The sequence below is a fragment of the Pongo pygmaeus genome, chromosome 4, assembly GCF_028885625.2.
Source record: "Pongo pygmaeus isolate AG05252 chromosome 4, NHGRI_mPonPyg2-v2.0_pri, whole genome shotgun sequence".
Classification (NCBI taxonomy): Eukaryota; Metazoa; Chordata; class Mammalia; order Primates; family Hominidae; genus Pongo; species Pongo pygmaeus.
In genome coordinates, this window is record NC_072377.2 from 184,401,659 (window position 1) to 184,420,541 (window position 18,883).

At 49.7% G+C, this 18,883-nt stretch overlaps 1 protein-coding gene and 1 pseudogene across 1 annotated transcript in view; both read left to right on the plus strand.

The window, feature by feature from the left end:
• The first annotated feature begins 4,887 nt into the window (after window positions 1-4,887).
• The window catches only part of CANX (calnexin), a 49,271-nt gene continuing 35,275 nt past the window's right edge, over window positions 4,888-18,883 (plus strand). Inside the window, exon 1 of the mRNA XM_063665392.1 lies at window positions 4,888-5,168. Coding sequence (XP_063521462.1) covers window positions 4,950-5,168 — 219 coding nt within the window. The 5' untranslated portion in view covers window positions 4,888-4,949. The remainder of the gene's footprint in view (window positions 5,169-18,883) is intronic.
• LOC129037368 (high mobility group protein B3-like) lies at window positions 17,928-18,802 on the plus strand (annotated as a pseudogene).

Consider the following 18,883-nt stretch of genomic DNA (forward strand, 5'->3'; position numbering starts at 1 on the left):
AGGCAGATCACCCGAGGTCAGGAGTTCAAGATCAGCCTGGACAATATGGTGAAACCCTATCTCTACTAAAAATACAAAAAATTAGGCAGGTGTGGTGGCACATGCCTCTAGTCCCAGCTACTTGGGAGGCTGAGGCGGGAGAATCACTTGAGCCCAGGAGTTTGAGACTCAAGTGAGCCATGATCACACCACTGCACTCCAGCCTGGGTGACACAGCCAGACCCTATCTCTAAAAAAAAAAAAAAGAAGTTGAAGGGGGTTAAGAGCAAACAGGGAAGGGAGGTATTGGGGATGTGAATATAAGCAACTTTTTGGAATTTAGTTATCAAGGGAAGCAAAGAAATGACACAGTAGCTGGAAGGGGAATGTGGCACCAAGAAAAGACTATTTTGTCTCACTCTTTTGCCCAGGCTGGAGTACAATGGCACGATCATGGCTCACTGCAACCTCCACCTCCAGGGTTCAAGCAGTTCTCCCGCCTCAGCCTCCTGAGTCGCTGGAACTACAGGTGCACGCCACCATGCCTAGCTAATTTTTCTATTTCTAGTAGAGATGAGGTTTCACCATGTTGGTCAGACTGGTCTTGAACTCCTGACCTCAGATGATCTGCCCGTCTTGGCTTCCCAAAGTGCTGGGATTACAAGCATGAGCTACTGTGCCCGGCCTTTTTTATTTTTTTGAGATAGAGTTTTGCTGTTGTTGCCCAGGCTGGAGTGCAATGGCATGATCTTGGCTCACTGCAACCTCTGCCTCCCAGGTTCAAGTGATTCTCCTGCCTCAGCCTCCTGAGTAGCTGGGATTACAGGCACCTGCCACCACGCCTAGCTAACTTTTGTATTTTTAGTAGAGATGGGGTTTCACCACATTGGCCAGGCTGGTCTCAAACTCCTGACCTCAAGTGATCCACCTGCCTCGGCCTCCCAAAGTGTTGGGATTACAGGCGTGAGCCACCGCGCCTGGCTTTTTTTTTTTTTTTTTTTGAGACAGGGTATTATTATGTCAGCAAGGCTGGAGTGCAGTGGCACTATCACGACTCACTGCAGCCTTGACCTCCCCAGGCTTTTGATCCTTCCACCTCAGCCTCCAGAGTAGCTGGAAATACAGGCGTGTGCCACCACACCCAGCTAATTTTTTACTTTTTGGAAAGAGGGGGTTTCACCGTGTTGCTCAGGCTGGTCTCACACTCCTGGGCTCAAGTGATCCTCCCACCTTAGCCTCCCAAAGTGCTGGGATTACAGGCATGAACCACCGTGCCCAGCAAGATTTTTTTCCAGGACAGACCAAGTGAGATCCTCACTTATGCTTCTCTTCATCTCTCCTCTTTTTTTTTTTGAGACGGAGTCTCGCTCTGTTGCCCAATCTGCCATGCAGTGGCACAATCTCGGCTCACTGCAACCTCTGCTTCCCAGGTGTAAGAAATTCTCCCACCTCAGCCTCCCGAGTAACTGGGATTACAGGCTCGTGCCATGACGCCTGGCTAATTTTTGTATTTTCAGTAGAGACTGGGTTTCACCATGTTGGCCAGGCAGGTCTCGAACTCCTGACCTCAGATGATCCACCTGCCTCAGCCTCCCAAAGTGCTGGGATTACAGGCATGAGCCACCACACCCGGCCCTCATCTCTCCTCTTGCTTGACAAACCTACACAGCCTTTTTGACCTGCCTCCTCAAACCCAGAAATATTTTTGCAAAGCTCTATTCCCCAAAGGATTCTGAGCTGTAGGAGGTGAAAGCCAGGGTCCTTTGTTCCTACTTTCTTTGTTCCGACTTTCTGCTCTGTGGCTTTCATCTCCTGGGGCAATGAGTTGGGCTGCCCTTTGGCAGGGCTCAGGACCAGGGTGTGAAATTCTAGAGCAGAAAGAACAAAGCTAGATATTTCAAGATATCATCCTGCTCCTTTTATTTCAGGCCCTTGATCCACTTGGATGCCCCTTTCTTTTTTTATTTATTTTTTATTTTTGACAGAGTCTCCCTCTGTTTCCCAGGCTGCAATGGTGCGATCTCAGCTCCCTGGAACCTCCACCTCCCAGGTGCAAGCAATTTTCCTGCCTCAGCCTCCCAAGTAGCTGGGATTACAGGCGCCTGCTACCATACCCAGCTAACTTTTTGTATTTTTTTTTTTTAGTAGAGATGGGGTTTCGCTATGTTGGCCAGGCTGGTCTCAAACTCCTGACCTCACATGATCCACCCACCTCGGCCTCCCAAAGTGCTAGGATTACAGACGTGAGCCACCGCATCTGACCTGTGGATGAACCTTTCTAAACAGGGCCGGCACTGGGCTGTGGGGCTCCCTGCCTTCTGTAGGTTTGGTGGAGGCAGATACCTTTCTCCACCCTAGGGCTGTATTTGTTTTCAAGTAATCTGGCCAAAGCAATATTCCCTAAACTTTAGGCATTCTTGGATCCCTTTATGAGTTTTGCTATTTTGGCATGCTACATATAAGTTTTGCTTAATGTTTTTATGTAAAGCATCTTCCTCCTTTTACTTCTTTTATTGTGATAAAATTCATATAAAATTCACCGTTTTGAAGTGTACCAGTCAGTGACTTTTATTACAATGTTGCAAAACTATCACCACTATAGTGCCAATTTCTCATCAGCCCAAAAGGAAGCCCCCTTGTGTTTACACACACACACACACACACACACACTTTGTCCTCCTATCCCTTGGTAACCTGTTTTTTTTTTTTTTTTTGAGACAGAGTCTCACTTTGTCATCCAGGCTAGAGTGCAGTGGCTCACTGCAACCTCCACCTCTCCGGTTCAAGTGATTTTCCTGCTTCAGCCTCTCAAGTAGCTGGGATACAGGCGTCTGCCATCATGCTTGGCTAATTTTTGTATTTTTAGTAGAAATAGGGTTTCACCATGTTGGCGGCCAGGTTGGTGTCGAACTCCTGACCTCAGGTGACCCACTCGCCTTGTCCTCCCAAAGTGCTGGGATTACAGGTGTGAGCCACCGTGCCCGGCTGGATTTTTAAATTTTCTTTATTTTTTTTGAGACAGAGTCTGGCTCTGGAGTGCAGTGGTGTGATACTGGCTCACTGCATCCTCTGCCTCCCAGGTTCATTCGATTCTCCTGTCCCAGTCTCAGGAGTAACTGCGACTGTAGGGTGCGTGCCACCAAGCCCAGCTAATTTTTTTTTCCTTTGAGACAGAGTCTCACTCTGTGGCCCAGATTGGAGTGCAGTGGTGTGATCTCGGCTCACTGTAACCTCCACCTCCCAGGTTCAAGTGATTCTCCCACCTCAGCCTCCAGAGTAGCTGAGACTACAGGCATGCGCCACCACACCCGGCTAATTTTTTTGTATTTTGGTAGGGATGGAGTTTCACCATGTTGCCCAGGTTGGTCTCGAACTCCTGAGCTCAGGCAATCTGCCCACCTCAGCCTCCCAAAGTGCTAGGCTTACAGGCACCCGACACCACGTCCGGCCAATTTTTGGTATTTTTAGTAGAGACATGGTTTCACCTTGTTGGTCAGGATGGCCTTTTAACTCCTGACCTCGTGATCGGCCCGCCTCGACCTCTCAAAGTGCTGGGATTACAAGCGTGAGCCACCACGCCTGGCCCCAGGAAATCTGGATTTTTAATGTGATATCTCCAAATTCTGAAACTTTGGCAACTAATGCAATTTTTAGAAGACTGCGGGCCAGGCAGACTGCATTCTATGGAGGTAGAAAAGGAGGCCTGAGGCCGGGCTCGGTGGCTCACTCCTGTAATCCCAGCACTTTGGGAGGCCGAGGCGGGCAGATCACGAGATTAGGAGTTTGAGACCAGCCTGGCCAATATGGTGAAACCCCATCTCTAGTAAAAATATAAAAATTAGCCGGGCGTGGTGGCAGCGCCTGTAGTCCCAGCTACTCGGGAGGCTGAGGCAGAAGAATCGTTTGAACCCGCGAGGTGGAGGTTGCAGTGAGCCGAGATCGTGCCCCTGCAAGCCAGCCTGGGCGGCAGAGCGGGACTCTGTCTCAAAAACAAACAAGCAAACAAAAAATTAGCCGGGCGTGGTGGCGCATGCCTGTAATCCAGCTACTTGGGAGGCTGAGGCAGGAGAGTCGCTTGAACCCAGGAGGCGGAGGTTGAGGTGAGCCGAGATCGCACCATTGCACTCCAGCCTGGGCAACAAGAGCGAAACTCCGTCTCAAAAAAAAAAAGAAAGAAAAGAAAAAGAAAAAGAGGCCTGAGCCCGGCGCAGTGGCTCACGCCTGTAATCCCACGTTTGGGAGGCGGAGGTGGGAGGACTGCTTGAGCCCGGAAGCTCGAGGTTGCAGGAGCCATCATCGCGCCACTGCACTCCAGCCTGGGTGACAAGAGCGAGACCCCGTGTTTAAAATAAGTAAAAAAAAAAAAAAAAAAAAAAAAAAAGGCCTGTAACAGAGACGCGACTCTCCAAAATGCCACACAGGCAAGTGGGGGCCGCACAGCCTATGGTTTCCAGAAAGCTTCTCTTGGGAATGTAAAATAACACTTACCCTGGGACTCCTAGTTTCTAAACCTCCTGAGCCTAGAGGCCCTGAGGACGGACCAAGCGCAAAGTCTCCGACCCCATACACCGTTCTCCGCTCCCTCCGCACCGCACCCTTCATTCCCTGAGCACCGCGGTTCCTCCGTCTTCGGGACTTCGCCCTCCGTTACCTGGATGACCTGCAAGGCCATTACCCGCCACTCCACCCTATCTGGGCCATGTCGGCTGCAAGCCTGGCTTCCAGTCCGCACTCCCGGAGAGCCACGCGCAGACCCTCCTCCACGGCCCCATCGCACCCTCCCGAGATAGGCAGCTTAGGCTTGCGTCCTCCTCCGACACCCAGCACCGAGGGGCAGTCCCCGAGGCCACGCAGACCTCCCCAACCCACGCGCAGAGACCGACCCAGGGAACCGCGGGGGCCAGTCCAGCGCTGGTGCCAGTCCAGCGCGGGGGCAGTGGCAGACCCGAGGCGCGAGGCGCGCGGCGCGCATGCGTAGCGCGGCCTTTATTGCGTCACTGCGAGTCCAGAACGCACGGCTGGATCATGATCACGCCCCCGCTGGCGCCTGCGCGCTTGCGCATCTTCCTCTGCCCGGCGCTCGCCGCAGCCGTCGGGGTCACCTCGGGGTTGAGCTTCTTCTCCAGCAAGTGCATGCGGGCCATGGTCTCAGTCAGCATGTCTATGAGCAGTTCCCGCTGCAGCTTCAGGTAGTTGTTCTCCTCCAGCAACACGTGGCTTTTGGTCCGCTGCAGCTGCGCCTTCCAGCTCCAGGCGGTCCGCGAGAGCGGCGGCGACCGCGTCCTCGCCAGCTGGCTCTCAGTGGTCCACCGCCCGCTGCGGAACACGAAGGCCTGGTTGCTGAGGCGCATGCGCGGCGCGCCGTAGGCGAGGCCCAGCTCGGCCTGGCGCGTGTTGTGGTCCAGCAGGTAGAAGGTGGACAGGGAGGGCATGCGGCGCAGCGGCGGCCGCCGTGGCGAGAAGGGCCGCGAGATGTGATCGGCCCAAAACTGCTGCAGCTGCTCCCACAGGCGGCTGGCATGGCTCGTAGCCGAGCACTCGAAGGTTGCCAGGGTGTGGACCTTGTAGGGCACGCACGTGCTCGGAGGGGAGCCTCGAGAGCGCTGGCTACTGGTGCTGCGCTCTTGTTTCGGGAGCCCGGATGTCCAGAATGATGAAGGCGAGCCAGGGGGTGCTGCTGGGAGACAAGAGTCCGGGTGAGCAGTGTGCTTGGTACAGGCCGCCTCTCAAACCGCGAGGCTGGTGGACATGTCTTAGCCCTGCAGCTAGGGCTGCGGCTGTGTCTCACCAGCTGCTGGCCACCGAGGAGCCCGTCCCTCCACGCTGCACAGGCAGCAGTCTCACCTAAACCATCTTCCCCAAAGACCACTGAGGATCAGGCCCTGGGATAGATATGTAGATGAAGGACGGGAGGAAGGCCTTGTTCTGAGTTGCAGCTGGAAGGGTGAGGGGTAGGGAATGGTAGCAAGACAAGTAAGTAGGTATTTAAAGGAGGAGTAGGACTTTGCCAGGTGGGTTGAGGATGGAAAATGGAGAGCTTCTAGGCAGAGGGAAGAGCCGAGCAGGGCTTTCTTTTTCTTTTTCTTTTTTTTGAGACGGAGTCTCGCTGTTGTTGCCCGAGCTGGAGTGCAATTGTGCGATCTTGGCTCACTGCAACCTCCACCTCCCGGGTTCCAGCAATTCTCCTGCCTCAGCCCTTGAGTAGCTGAGATTACAGGCACCTGCCATCACCCCCACCTAATTTTTGTATTTTTAGTGAAGACGGGGTTTCACCATGTTGGCCAGGCTGGTCTCGAACTCCTGACCTCAGGTGATCCACCCACCTCGGCCTCCCAAAGTGCCGGGATTACAGGCATGAGCCACTGCGCCTGGCCATTTTTTTGGTATTTTTAGTAGAAATGGGGTTTCACCTTGTTGGCCAGGCTGGTCTCGAACTCCTGACCTCAGGTGATCTGCCCGCCTCAGCCTCCCAAAGTGCTGGGATTACAGGTGTGAGCCACTGTACCCGGCAGGGCAGGACTTTCATATTTCAGATGTGAATACAAGCTTGGATAGGATTGGTGCTGGGAAGAGCAGAAGAGGAAGCTGGGAAGGTGGACCAGTGCACTATGTGAAGGTGCTGTACAGGCAGGCTCAGAAGCTTAGACTTCCTTTTGTGGGTAAGAGGGAACTGCTGAAGGATTAGAAAGCCAGGGTTAGATCTGGATTCTGAAAACAATCTGGGAGGATATCTAGCATAGCCAACAGCGTTATTGCCCTCATCATTCAGTCATATGATAGGCTTGAACTAGCATCTGCTCTGTGCCAGACTCTGGTCTTGGGAAGGGGACCTGAAACAGCCTCTGCCTGCCCTCAAGATGCTCCTAATCCAGCTTGGAGGACAGATGCGTGTATAGAACACAGTCCAGTGTGTTCACTGACATCCTGGGGTGTGTGCCATGGGCTAGACCTATGCATAGGGCTCAAAGTATCAGGGATTGTGCACACTAAACATGACTTTTGTTCCAAACAAACTGTGCCCTCAGGGAGTCCAAAGTCCAGATAACAGACAAGTCCCACTTTGCTCTCTTCTCCCTGCACACCCCCCCACCCCTGCCCAGTAAGTGCTGATTCTATTATGTGAAAAAGGGAGCTATGTGTTGTTTCTGATTCCTCTTCTGCCCATGGACAGTGAGAAGAGAAAGAACTGGAGCAGGGTTCCCTCTGTTATGCCTTCGTTAATTCATAATACACTTATCCCTCACATATAGGTGGACAGAGGCTGGATGGTACATACCATCCCCAAGATCTGGTTCAGGGAGATGGTCTCTGGAAGCCCACATCCAGGCCCACCCTTGAGATTGTATCTTCTCAGAGGATCCTTCCCCGTTAGTCCTCACTGTATGTTGTGCCTCACCTGGAAGATGTGATGGAGTTGCTGAGCTGCTGTCCCAGGGCTAGTCCCATCTCTGACCCACTCAGCTCTTGTCCACCTGCTATGACTCACAATGCCTCCAGGCCAGGCCACCCCAGGACAAGAAGGGGTGCTGACCGCTGAGCTGTCAAATAGACTCTGGGCTCTCCCCTGCATGCATTCAGTGCATCATTGAGCACCTACTGTGTTCTAGGAACGGTTCTAGGGAAGTGAAGAAGATATTCCCTCATTGAGCTGTCATTCTTGGCAGGCGAATGAAGGGAGTGGTCATAAGCAGAGTCTAAGACAGGAATTTGTTCTAGGGGAACTAACAAGATAGTCTCTCAGGAAGCTAACAGAGGGTGTCATGGGTCAGGTTCCCTAGAAGCAGAGCCTAAGATGAGCATTCTTGTTCAACTGAATTATTGGGGAAGTGCTCTCAGGAGAAGGGGGTGAGGGTAGCAAGACAGGGCAGAGAAAAAGGCTAAGGCTGAGCCAGAGTGTGGTCTCACGTGGAGACTAGCTTCCGCTTGCTCTCATGGGGAACTCTGAGCACAAATGGCACCACAGTTAGGCCTCTTTAAAGCAAGGGAGCCCGTCTTTTGTACCCTCCTTCTACATGTCAGTTATTGGCCGGGGAAGCTGAGAGTTACCAACCAGCACCTACAGCACCTATGGGATGGGTGCACCACCAGTGATAGGGATCTCAGTGGGGCGCCAACTGAGGAGGGAGGAAGATAATAGGATAGATGACGAAAATGAAAGGGCAGGCTAGCCAACATGGCGAGACCCCATCTCTACAAAAACAAATTAGCTGGGCGTGGTGGCATGCGACTGTAGTCCCAGCTACTCAAGAGGCTGAGGTGGGAGGATCACCTGAGCCCAAGAGGTGAAAGCTGCAGTGAGCAGTGATGGTGCCACTACACTCCAGCGTGGGCGATAGAGACCCTGTGTTTAAAAAAAAAAAAAAGAGGGCCAGGCATGGTGTTTCATGCCTGTAAATTCCAGCACTTTGGGAGGGGAAGGTGGGTGGATCACCTGAAGTCAGAAGCTTGAGAACTGCCTGACCAACATGGTGAAACTCCATGTCTACTAAAAATAGAAAAAATTAGCCGGACGTGGTGGCGGGTGCCTGTAATCTCAGCTACTCAGGAGTCTGAGGCAGGAGAATTGCTTGAACCTGGGAGGCAGAGGTTGCAGTGAGCGAAGACTGTGCCACTGCACTCCAACGTGGGCAACAAGAGCGAAACTCCGTCTCAAAAAAAAAAAAGGAATGACTAAATGAATAAGAATATTCAGGCCGGGCGTGGTGGCTCACGCCTGTAATCCCAGCACCTTGGGAGGCCAAGGCAGGCAGATCACCTGAGGTTGGGAGTTTGAGACCAGCCTGACCAACATGGAGAAACCCCATCTCTTCTCAAAATACAAAATTAGCCGGGCATGGTGGTGCATGCCTGTAATCCCAGCTACTTGGGAGGCTGAGGCAGGAGAATCGCTTGAACCCAGGAGGCAGAGGTTGCAGTTAGCCGAGATCACACCACTGCACTCCAGCCTGGGTGACAGAGCGAGACTCTGTCTCAAAAAAAAAAAAAAAAAGTCTAATTCTGATACATACAGTGAAGAAAACAAACCAGGGAAATACAGAAAGTGATTTTGGGACAGGGTGAGGAGTAGGAACTAATTTAGGTGTGGTGCTCGGTGAAGGCCCTTGACATTCATGCTAAAACCTGAACAATAAGGAGACCCCAATCCCTTGAAGACCTGGGGGTAGAGGAAGGAAGTGGCTGGGCATATTTGAAGGACACGTGCCGCGTGTGCGGACAGTGGAAGGAAATGAAGTCAGTCCTACCTGCTAAGCCCACCCACTTGACTACCAGGGATAGACCCAGATCCACAGGAGCTCACAAGCTGGGGCAGAGCCCGATGGTAGTGCCACCTCCTAGGAAACTTCTGTAATAGTTTTATTGAGGTATAACTGACAAAATCAACTACATTTATTTATTTATTTTTGAGACGGAGTCTCGCTCTGTCGCCCAGGCTGGAGTGCAGTGGCGCTATCTCGGCTCACTGCAACCTCCGCCTCCCAGGTTCACGCCATTCTCCTGCCTCAGCCTCTCAAATAGCTGGGACTACAGGCGCCCTCCACCATGTCCGGCTAATTTTTTGCATTTTTTTTTTTTTTTTAGTAGAGATGGGGTTTCACCATGTTGGCCAGGATGGTCTCGATCTCCTGACCTCGTGATCTGCGACCTTGGCCTCCCAAAGTGCTGGGATGACAGGTGTGAGCCACCGCGCCCGGCCAACTACATATATTTATAACGTATAATGTGAAGTATTTTGATAATTTGTTATGTGAAATCATTCCCAAAATCAAGATAATGTATCCATCTGGAGGTATCCATTACCTTTTTTTCTTTTTTTGAGAGGAGTCTCACTTTGTTGCCCAGACTTGAGTGCAGTGGTATCATCTTAGCTCACTGCACCCTCTGCCTCCCGGGTTCAAGTGATTCTCCTGTCTCAGCCTCCCAGGTAGCTGGGATTACAGGCGCCCACCACCACGCCCAGCTAATTTTTGTATTTTTAGTAGAGATGGGGTTTCACCATGTTCACCAGGCTGGTTTCAAACTCCTGGCCTCAAGTGATCCGTCCGCCTCGGCCTCCCAAACTGCTGGAATTACAGGTGTGAGCCACTGCGCCCGGCCTCAGTATAGATTTTTTTTGGCATTGGCTTCTCGCCGCATAATTATTTTAAGATTTATCCATGTTGTTGCATTTATTAACAGTTCATTGCTTTTTATTGCTGAGTAGTATTTCATTGTATGGAAACACCACACAATTTGTTTTTCCATTCAGCTGTTGATGCACATTTGGGTTGTTTCCAGTTTGGGGGCTATTGCAAATAAAACTGCTCTGAACATTTTTGTTCGTCTTTGTGTGGACATATGCTTTCATTTCTCTTAAGTAAATACCTAGGAATGGAATGACTGGGTCATATGGCAGGTGCATGTTTATCTTTTTATTAAGCCACTAACAGTGAGTGAAAGTTTCTGTTTCTCTGTATCCTGGCCAACACTTGGTTTGGTAAACCTTCATTTTTAAAAAATTCGCTTAATTAAAGGTGGTGGTGGCGTTTTTGAGACAGTGTTTTACCATGGTGCCTAGGCTGGTCTGAAACTCCTGGGCTCAAGGCATCCTCCCACCTGGGCCTCCCAAAGTGCTAGGATTACAGGCAGGAGCCATGGGGCCCAGCTAGTAAGCCTTTTTTTTTTTTCAGCTCACTGCAAGCTCCGCCTCCCAGGTTCACACCATTCTCCTTCCTTAGCCTCCTGAGTAGCTGGGACTACAGGCGCCCGCCACCACACCCGGCTAATTTTTTTGTATTTTTAGTAGAGATGGGGTTTCACCGTGTTAGCCAGGATGGTCTCGATCTCCTGACCTCGTGATCCACCCGCCTCGGCCTCCCAAAGTGCTGGGATTATAGGCATGAGCTACCACGCCCAGCCTGTGTTCTGTGTTCTTGTGCTTGGTCTGTTTATCGTTGCACCAATACTGTTGACACCTGGTAGCATAAATCTTCCAATAATATTCTTTAAGATTGCTTCTGCTTTCTAGGTCCTTTGTATTTCCATATAAATTTTAGAATTTGATTGTCAGTGTTCACAAATAAACCCTCATGCTCACTGTTTAAAGCTTTCTCTTCCTGTCATGAAGACACTCAAGTGCTTAAATCAACCCCCAGAAGGTTGTCTGATAGACATGGAATCAGAGCCCAGGAATATTTTAACCAAGCCAGTGATTCGTATTCATTCTTTCTCTCTCCACAGTGTGTCTATGTTATTAAAGTCAATTTTCAGCCACGTGCGGTGGCTCATGCCTATAATCTCAGCAATTTGGGAGACTGAGGCAGGCAGATCACTTGAGGGCAGGAGTTCGAGATGAGCCTGGCCAACATGGTGAAACCCTGTCTCTACTAAAAATACAAAAAATTAGCTTGGTGTGGTGGTGCACACCTGTGGTCCCAGCTACTTGGGAGGCTAAGGCAGGAGAGTCGCTTAAACCCAGGAGGTGGACGTTGCAGTGAGTCGAGATAGTGCCACTGCACTCTAGCTTGGGCAACGGTGCAAGACTCCCTCTCAAAAATAAATAAATAAAGTCAGTATTCTTTTTTTTTTTTTTTTTTTAAGATGGAGTGTCGCTCTGTCGCCAGGCTGGAGTGCAGTGGCATGATCACGGCTCACTGCAACCTCCACCTCCTGGGTTCAAGCGATTCTCCTCCCTCAGCCTCCCGAGTAGCTGGGACTACAGGTGCGTGTCGCCACACTCAGCTAATTTTTGTATTTTTAGAGACAGGGTTTCACCATGTTGACCAGGATGGTCTTGATCTCTTGACCTCAGGATCCACCTGGCTCAGCCTCTCAAAGTGCTGGGATTACAAGTGTGAGCCACGGTGCCTGGCTTAAGGTCTTTTTTTTTTTTTTTTTTTTTTTGAGAAAGAGTCTCACTCTGTCGCCCAGGCTGGAGCGCAGTGGCCCAATCTCGGCTTACTGCAAGCTCTGCCTCCTGGGTTCACGCCATTCTTCTGCCTCAGCCTCCCAACTAGCTGGGAATATGGGCGCCCGCCACCACGCCCAGCTAATTTTTTGTATTTTTAGTAGAGACGGGGTTTCACCATGTTAGCCAGGATGGTCTCGATCTCCGGACCTCGTGATCCACCCGCCTCAGCCTCCCAAAGTGCTGGGATAACAGGCGTGAGCCACTGCACCCGGCCGCCTAAGGTCAATTGTCATTAGCAATCATGTTATTTGGCCAGACGTGGTGGCTCATGCCTGTAATCCCAGCACTTTGGGATGCTGAGGCAGGTGGATCTCTTGACATCAGGAGATCGAGACTAGCCTGGCCAACATGGTGAAACCCCTACTAAAAATACAAAAATTAGCCAGAGTGCTCCAGGGCTGAGGCAAAAGGATCACTTGAGGCCAGGGTTTGATGGTGCAGTGAGCCATGATCGTACCACTGCACTCTGGCCTGGGCAACAGAGTGAGACACTATCTCAAAAAAACAACAGAAAGAGGCCGGGTGTGGTGGCTCATGCCTGTAATCTCAGCACTTTGGGAGGCCAAGGCGGGTGGATCACTTGAGGTCGGGAGTTCAAGACCAGCCCAGCCAACATGGTGAAACCCCCTCCCTACTAAAAATAAAAAATTAGCTGGGCATGGAGGTGTGCACCTATAATCCCAGCTAATTGGGAAGCTGAGGCAGGGGAATCACTTAAACCCAGGAGGCAGAGGTTGCGGTGAGCAGAGATCGTGCCACAGCAGTCCAGTCTGGGTGACAGAGCTGTCTCAAAAACAACAGCAAGAACAACAACAACAAAAAACCAACAAAAACATACTTCAGACAGATCATAGATGGCCACCAGGAATGGTATACAACTTCCCTTATTTCATAGCCTACCAAAAAGAGAAAGCTGCAAAACCCAAGGAAGCCTTTTTTTTTTTTTTTTTTTTTTTTTTTTTTTGGAGACAGAGTTTTTTGCTCTTGTTGCCCAGGTGGGAGTGTAATGGCGCAATCTTGGCTCACTGCAACTTCTGCCTCCTGGGTTCAAGCGATTCTCCTGTCTCAGCCTCCTGAGTAGCTGGGATTACAGGCGTCTGCCACAATGCTTGGCTAATTTTTTGGTATTTTTAGTAGAGACAGGGTTTCACCGTGTTGGCCAGGCTGGTCTCAAACTCCTGACTTCAGCTGATCCGCCCGCCTCGGCCTCCCAAAGTGTTGGGATTACAGGCGTGAGCCACCACACCCGGCCTCTTTTTTCTTCTTCTTTTTTTTAAGTTCTTGCCTACTCCTGGAAGTCTTTATTTGATTATTTGAACAGGAAATGTTAGGAGAGATGACGGATAATTCCCACTTAAAATGGATGTTAACTCCTTTCACAAGAAGACCTTGATTTTGAGGACATTTAATGAAGACTTCAGAATTTAAAGATTCACAATTTAAAAAATGGCTCCTGGTTCCTTTGAGGATCCCCATCTCAATGTCACTGAAAAGATGAGGTTTGGAGCCCGTGAGGAAGGAAAGGGTGTGCTACCGGGTCCCAACAGGTCTGAATTGAAGGACATAAGGTTTATTCTGATGGCAGAAAGGAAAGGAGAAGAGCATCTGAAGATTTTTCAGATTTTTCCACATCACCAGCATTTGTACCACACTGGCTGTGAATCACACTGGGTGTGAATGTCAGTGGGTCTCTTCTGGCAACCAAGAGGAATATTCCCCAAACCAAGGAAGCTAAATCTTGTTTTTCCCCATGGAAATTTCAGTCTGGCTTCTGAGATAGTCTGTTAGTGACATTTGCCCTTCCCTGAAACAACATGGTGTTCTCTGTGCTAATATAGTTTTAAAAAAGAAGTTGGCCAGGCGCAGTGGCCCACGCCTGTAATCCCAGCACTTTGGGAGGCCGAGGCAGGTGGATCACCTGAGGTCAGGAGTTCAAGACCAGCCTGGCCAACGTGGTGAAACCCCGTCTGTACTTAAAATACAAAAATTAGCCAGGTGTGGTGGTACGCACCTATAATCCCAGCTACTTGGGAGGCTGAGGCAGGAGAATCACTTGAACCTGGGAGGCGGAGGTTGCAGTGAGCTGAGATCGCGCCACTGCACTCCAGCCTGGGGGACAAGAGTGAGACTTCATCTCAAAACAAAACAAAACAAAAAAAACCTGAAAAAAGTCTGGGTGCAGTGGCTCATGCCTGTAATCCCAACACTTTGGGAGGCTCAGGTAGGTGGATCACAAGGTCAGGAATTCGAGACCAGCCTGACTTACATGGTGGAAGCCGTCTCTACTAAAAATACAAAAATTAGCTGAGTGTGGTGGCACACGCCTGTAATCCCACATACTCAGGAGACTGAGGCAGGAGAATCCCTTGAACCCAGGAGGCTGAGGTTGCAGTGAGCTGAGATCGTACCACTGCACTCCAGCCTCGGTGACAGAGCAAGACTCCATCTCAAAAAAAAGCAAAAAGTCACTTGGGAGGCTGTGGCAGGCAGATCACCTGAGGCCAGGAGTTCGAGACCTGCCAGGACAACATGGCGAAACCCTGTCTCTACGAAAAATACAAAAATTAGCTGGGCGTGGTGGCGCATGCCTGTAATCCCAGCTACATGGGAGGCTGAGACACGGTAGTCGCTTGAATCCAGGAGGCAGAGGTTGCAGTGAGCCGTGATCATGCCACTGCACTCCAGCGTGGGCGACAAGAGTGAGACCCTCTCTCTCAAAAAAATAATAAGTAACATAAATGTTAATTTGACTTTTTGGTTTGTATTATACGTAAAATTATAAACATGGTTTTATATTGACATAAGAGCTGTAAATTTATAGTGGGTTTATGTTTATAGACATTGATTTATTTTTTTTTACTTTATTTTTTTGAGACTGTGCTCACTCTGTTGCCCAGGCTGGAGTGCAGCAGCATGATCTTGGCTCATGGCAACTTCTGTCTCCCAGGTTCAAGCGATTCTCCTGCCTCAGCCTCTCGAGTAGTTAGGATTACAGGGCCCACCACCATGCCCAGCTAATTTTTGTATTTTTAGTAGAGATGGGGTTTCGCCTTGTTGGCCAGGCTGGTCTCGAACTCCTGGCCTTGAGTGATCCACCCGCCTCAGCCTCCCAAAGTGCTGGGATTACAGGTGTGAGCCATTGCGCCTGGCCTATATACATTTAAACAACACTGTGTGGCGGGTTAATATTTTGAAATGTTAGCCAGTGTATGGTTGTTTTTTCACGCAGACTAAGCTGTGTAAAAAAGTGAATGGGCCGGGCACAGTGGCTCATGCCTGTAATCCCAGCATTTTGGGAAGTCAGGGTGGGAGGATCCCTTTAAGCCCAGGAGTTTGAGACCAGCTTGGGCAACACAGGGAGATACCATCTCTGCAAAGAAAAAAAAGAAAAAAAAATGAGTGAAAGTGCCTGATTAAGAAAGGGAGGATGAGTCAGTTGGCTCTGGAAGACAGGTAGAGCCACTACACTGCAATCCCAGCTCAGGATAGCATGAGGCGAGGGAGTACTCTCTTGCTCTCCTTGGGCTCTTTGACATCCCTATATATTTTGCTTGAGGTAGTTTCAGTATAGCTCTCCTCTTTATTATTTATTTTATTTTGTTTATTTATTTATTTTTTGAGATGGAGTCTTGCTCTGTTGCCCAGGCTGGAGTGCAGTGGCGCGAACTCGGCCCACTGCAAGCTCTGCCTCCTGGGTTCACGCCATTCTCCTGCCTCAGCCTCCTGAGTAGCTGGGACTACAGGCACCCACCACCATGCCCGGCTAATTTTTTTTGTATTTTTTATTAGAGACAGGATTTCACGTTAGCCAGGACAGTCTCGATCTCCTGACCTCATGATCCGCCCGCCTCGGCCTCCCAAAGTGCTGGGATTACAGGCGTGAGCCACCGTGCCCGGCCTATTTATTTTTTTGCGACAAAGTCTTGCTCTGTCACCCAGGCTGGAGTGCAGTGGTGCGATCTTGACTCACTGCAACCTCTGTCTCCTGGGTTCAAGCGATTCTCCTGCCTCAGCCTTCCAAGTAGTTGGGACTACAGGTACACACCACCATGCCCGGCTAATTTTTGTATTTTTAGTAGAGACAGGGTTCCACCATGTTGGCCAGGCTGGTCTTGAACTCCTGACCTCAAATGATCTGCCCGTCTCGGTCTCCCAAAGTGGTGGGATTACAGGCATGAGCCACTATGCCTGGCCATCTCTGTTCCTTATAACCAAAAAGAGCCCCCAGTTTAAAAGCTTTTAAAGGTCTGGGAGCAATGGTTCACATCTGTAATCCCAGCACTTTCAGAGTCCAATGTAGGAGGATCACTTGAAGTAGCCCCTGAGCAACAAAGCGCCCCTGTCTAATTATTTTATTTTTTAGAGACAGGGTCTTGCTCTGTTGCCCAGGCTAGTGGAGTGCAGTGGCATGATCATGGCTCACTGCAGCCTCAACCTCCTGGGCTGAATCTATTCACCTACCTCAGCCTCCTGAGTAGCTGGCACTCAGGCACATGCCACTAATTTTTTATTTTCTGTACAGATAGGGTTTTGCCATGTTGCCCAGGCTGGTCTCAAACTCCTGGGCTCAACTGATCTGCCTGCCTCGGCCTCCCAAATTGCCGGCATTACTGGCAAGAGCCACCGCACGAGCACATAGTACATAATGATTCCTTACAAACCAGTATGACAAAGACAAGCCCTAGGCTGGGCACGGTGGCTCATGCCTGTAATCCCAGCACTTTGGGAGGCCGAGGCGGGTGGATCACGAGGTCAGGAGTTCAAGACCAGCCTGGCCAAGAAGGTGAAACCCCATCTCTACTAAAAATACAAAAAATTAGCTGGGCGCGGTGGCAGGCGCCTGTAGTCCCTGCTACTCAGGAAGCTGAGGAAGGAGAATCGTTTGAACCCGGAGGGTGGTGGTTGCAGTGAGCCGAGATCGTGCCACTGTACTCCAGCCTGGGCGACAGAGTGAAACTCTGTCTCAAAAAAAAAAAAAAAAAAAAAGACAAACCCTATAGTGGAAAAATGGACAAACGACATGAATAGAGAATTCACAAAGGAAAAAATATATATATGGTTAATGAACATGAAAAATGTTGTCCAGGTGCTGTGGTTCACACCTGTAATATCAGCACTTTGGAAGACTGAGGCAGGGAGATCACTTGAGCCCAGGAGTTTGAGACCAGCCTGGGCAAGAAAGTGAGACTCTATCTCTACAAAAAATAAAAATTAGGCTGGGCACGGTGGTCAGGCCTGTAATCCCAGCACTTTGGGAGGCCAAGGCAAGTGGATCACCTGAGGTCAGAAGTTTGAGACCAGCCTGGCCAACATGGCGAAACCCCATCTCTACTAAAAATAGAGAAATTAGCCGGGTGAGGTGGCACATGCCTGTAGTCCCAGCTACTCTGAAGGCTGAGGCATGAGAATCGCTTAAACTGGGAGATAGAGGTTGCAGTGAGCCGAGATTGTGCACTGTACTCTAGCCTGGGCAACAGAGTGAGAATCTGTCTCAGAAAAATAAAATAAAAATTAGCCACGCATGGTGGTGCATGCCTGTAGTCCTAGCCACTTGGGAGGCTGAGGCAAGAGGATCCCTTGAGCCCAGAAGTTTGAGGCTGCAGTGAGCCATGATTGTGCCACTGTACTCTAGCCTGGCTGGTAACTTGTCTTTAAAAAAAAAAAAAGTTTAATTTCACTGTAATAAACTTCAATTAACATAGTTACATATCTTTTTCTTTGTCCATCATTTTGACAATGCCAGATTAGCATGAGTATAGAGAAACTATAGAGAAATGACCATTACCAGCCTAACTATTAAGAAAGTAATGGGCCGGGCGTGGTGGCTCATGCCTGTAATCCAAGCTACTCAGGAGGCTGAGGCAGGAGAATCGCTTGAACCCGGGAGGCCGAGGTTGCTGTGAGCTGAGTTCGTGCCATTGCACTCCAGCCTGGGCAACAAGAGAGAAACTCCGTCTCAAAAAAAAAAAAAAAAGTAATGAGAGGGAACAATACAGTCAGGATGGCTAAAGGTGACCCCAAGAAACCAAAGGGCAAGATGTCTGCTTATGTCTTCTTTGTGCAGACGTGCAGAGAAGAATGTAAAAAGAAAAACCCTGTCAATTTTGCAGAATTTTCCAAGAAGTGCTCTGAAAGGTGGAAGACAATGTCCGGGAAAGAGAAGTCTAAATGTGATGAAATGGCAAAGACGGATAAAGTGCACTGTGATCGGGAAATGAAGGGACCAGCTAAGGGAAGCAAGAAGAAGAAGGATCCTAGTGCCCCCAAAAGGCCACCAACTGGATTCTTCCTGTTCTCTTCGGAATTCCGCCCCAAGATCAAATCCACAAACCCCGGCATCTCTGTTGGAGATGTGGCAAAAAAAGCTGGGTGAGATTGGAATAACTTAAATGACAGTGAAAAGCAGCCTTACATCACTGAGGCGGTAAAGCTGAAGGAGAAGTATGAGAAGGATGTTGCCGATTATAAGTCGAAAGGAAAGTTTGATGGTGCAAAGCGTCCTGCTAAAATTGCCTGGAAAAAGGTGGAAGAGGAAGATGAAGACGACGAGGAGATGAGGAGGAGGATGAATAAACAAAGTGTTTATCTGTCAAAAAAAAAAAAAAGTAATGGATAAAAATGTGAGTGCTCCCTCTCTGTGTGTGCTCACTTTCTCCTTCAAGCAAAAGGTAGGCATGAGCAAGGATGAGGGTGGCTTTGAGGGAAGGATGGAGAGACAAGCTATGAGAAGAAGCTGGATATGAGGACAAATGGATCAACAATTTTGTTTACTGTTTTAAATATACTGCCTATTTTGAAAAAAGCACAAAAGCTAAAGCTAAAATTTATTCCTTTTTTAAATTTTAATTTAATTTATTTATTTATTTATTTTCGAGACAGAATCTTGCTCTGTCTCCCAGGCTGGAGTGCAGTGGTGCGATCTCAGCTCACTGCAAGCTCCGCCTCCCGGGTTCACGC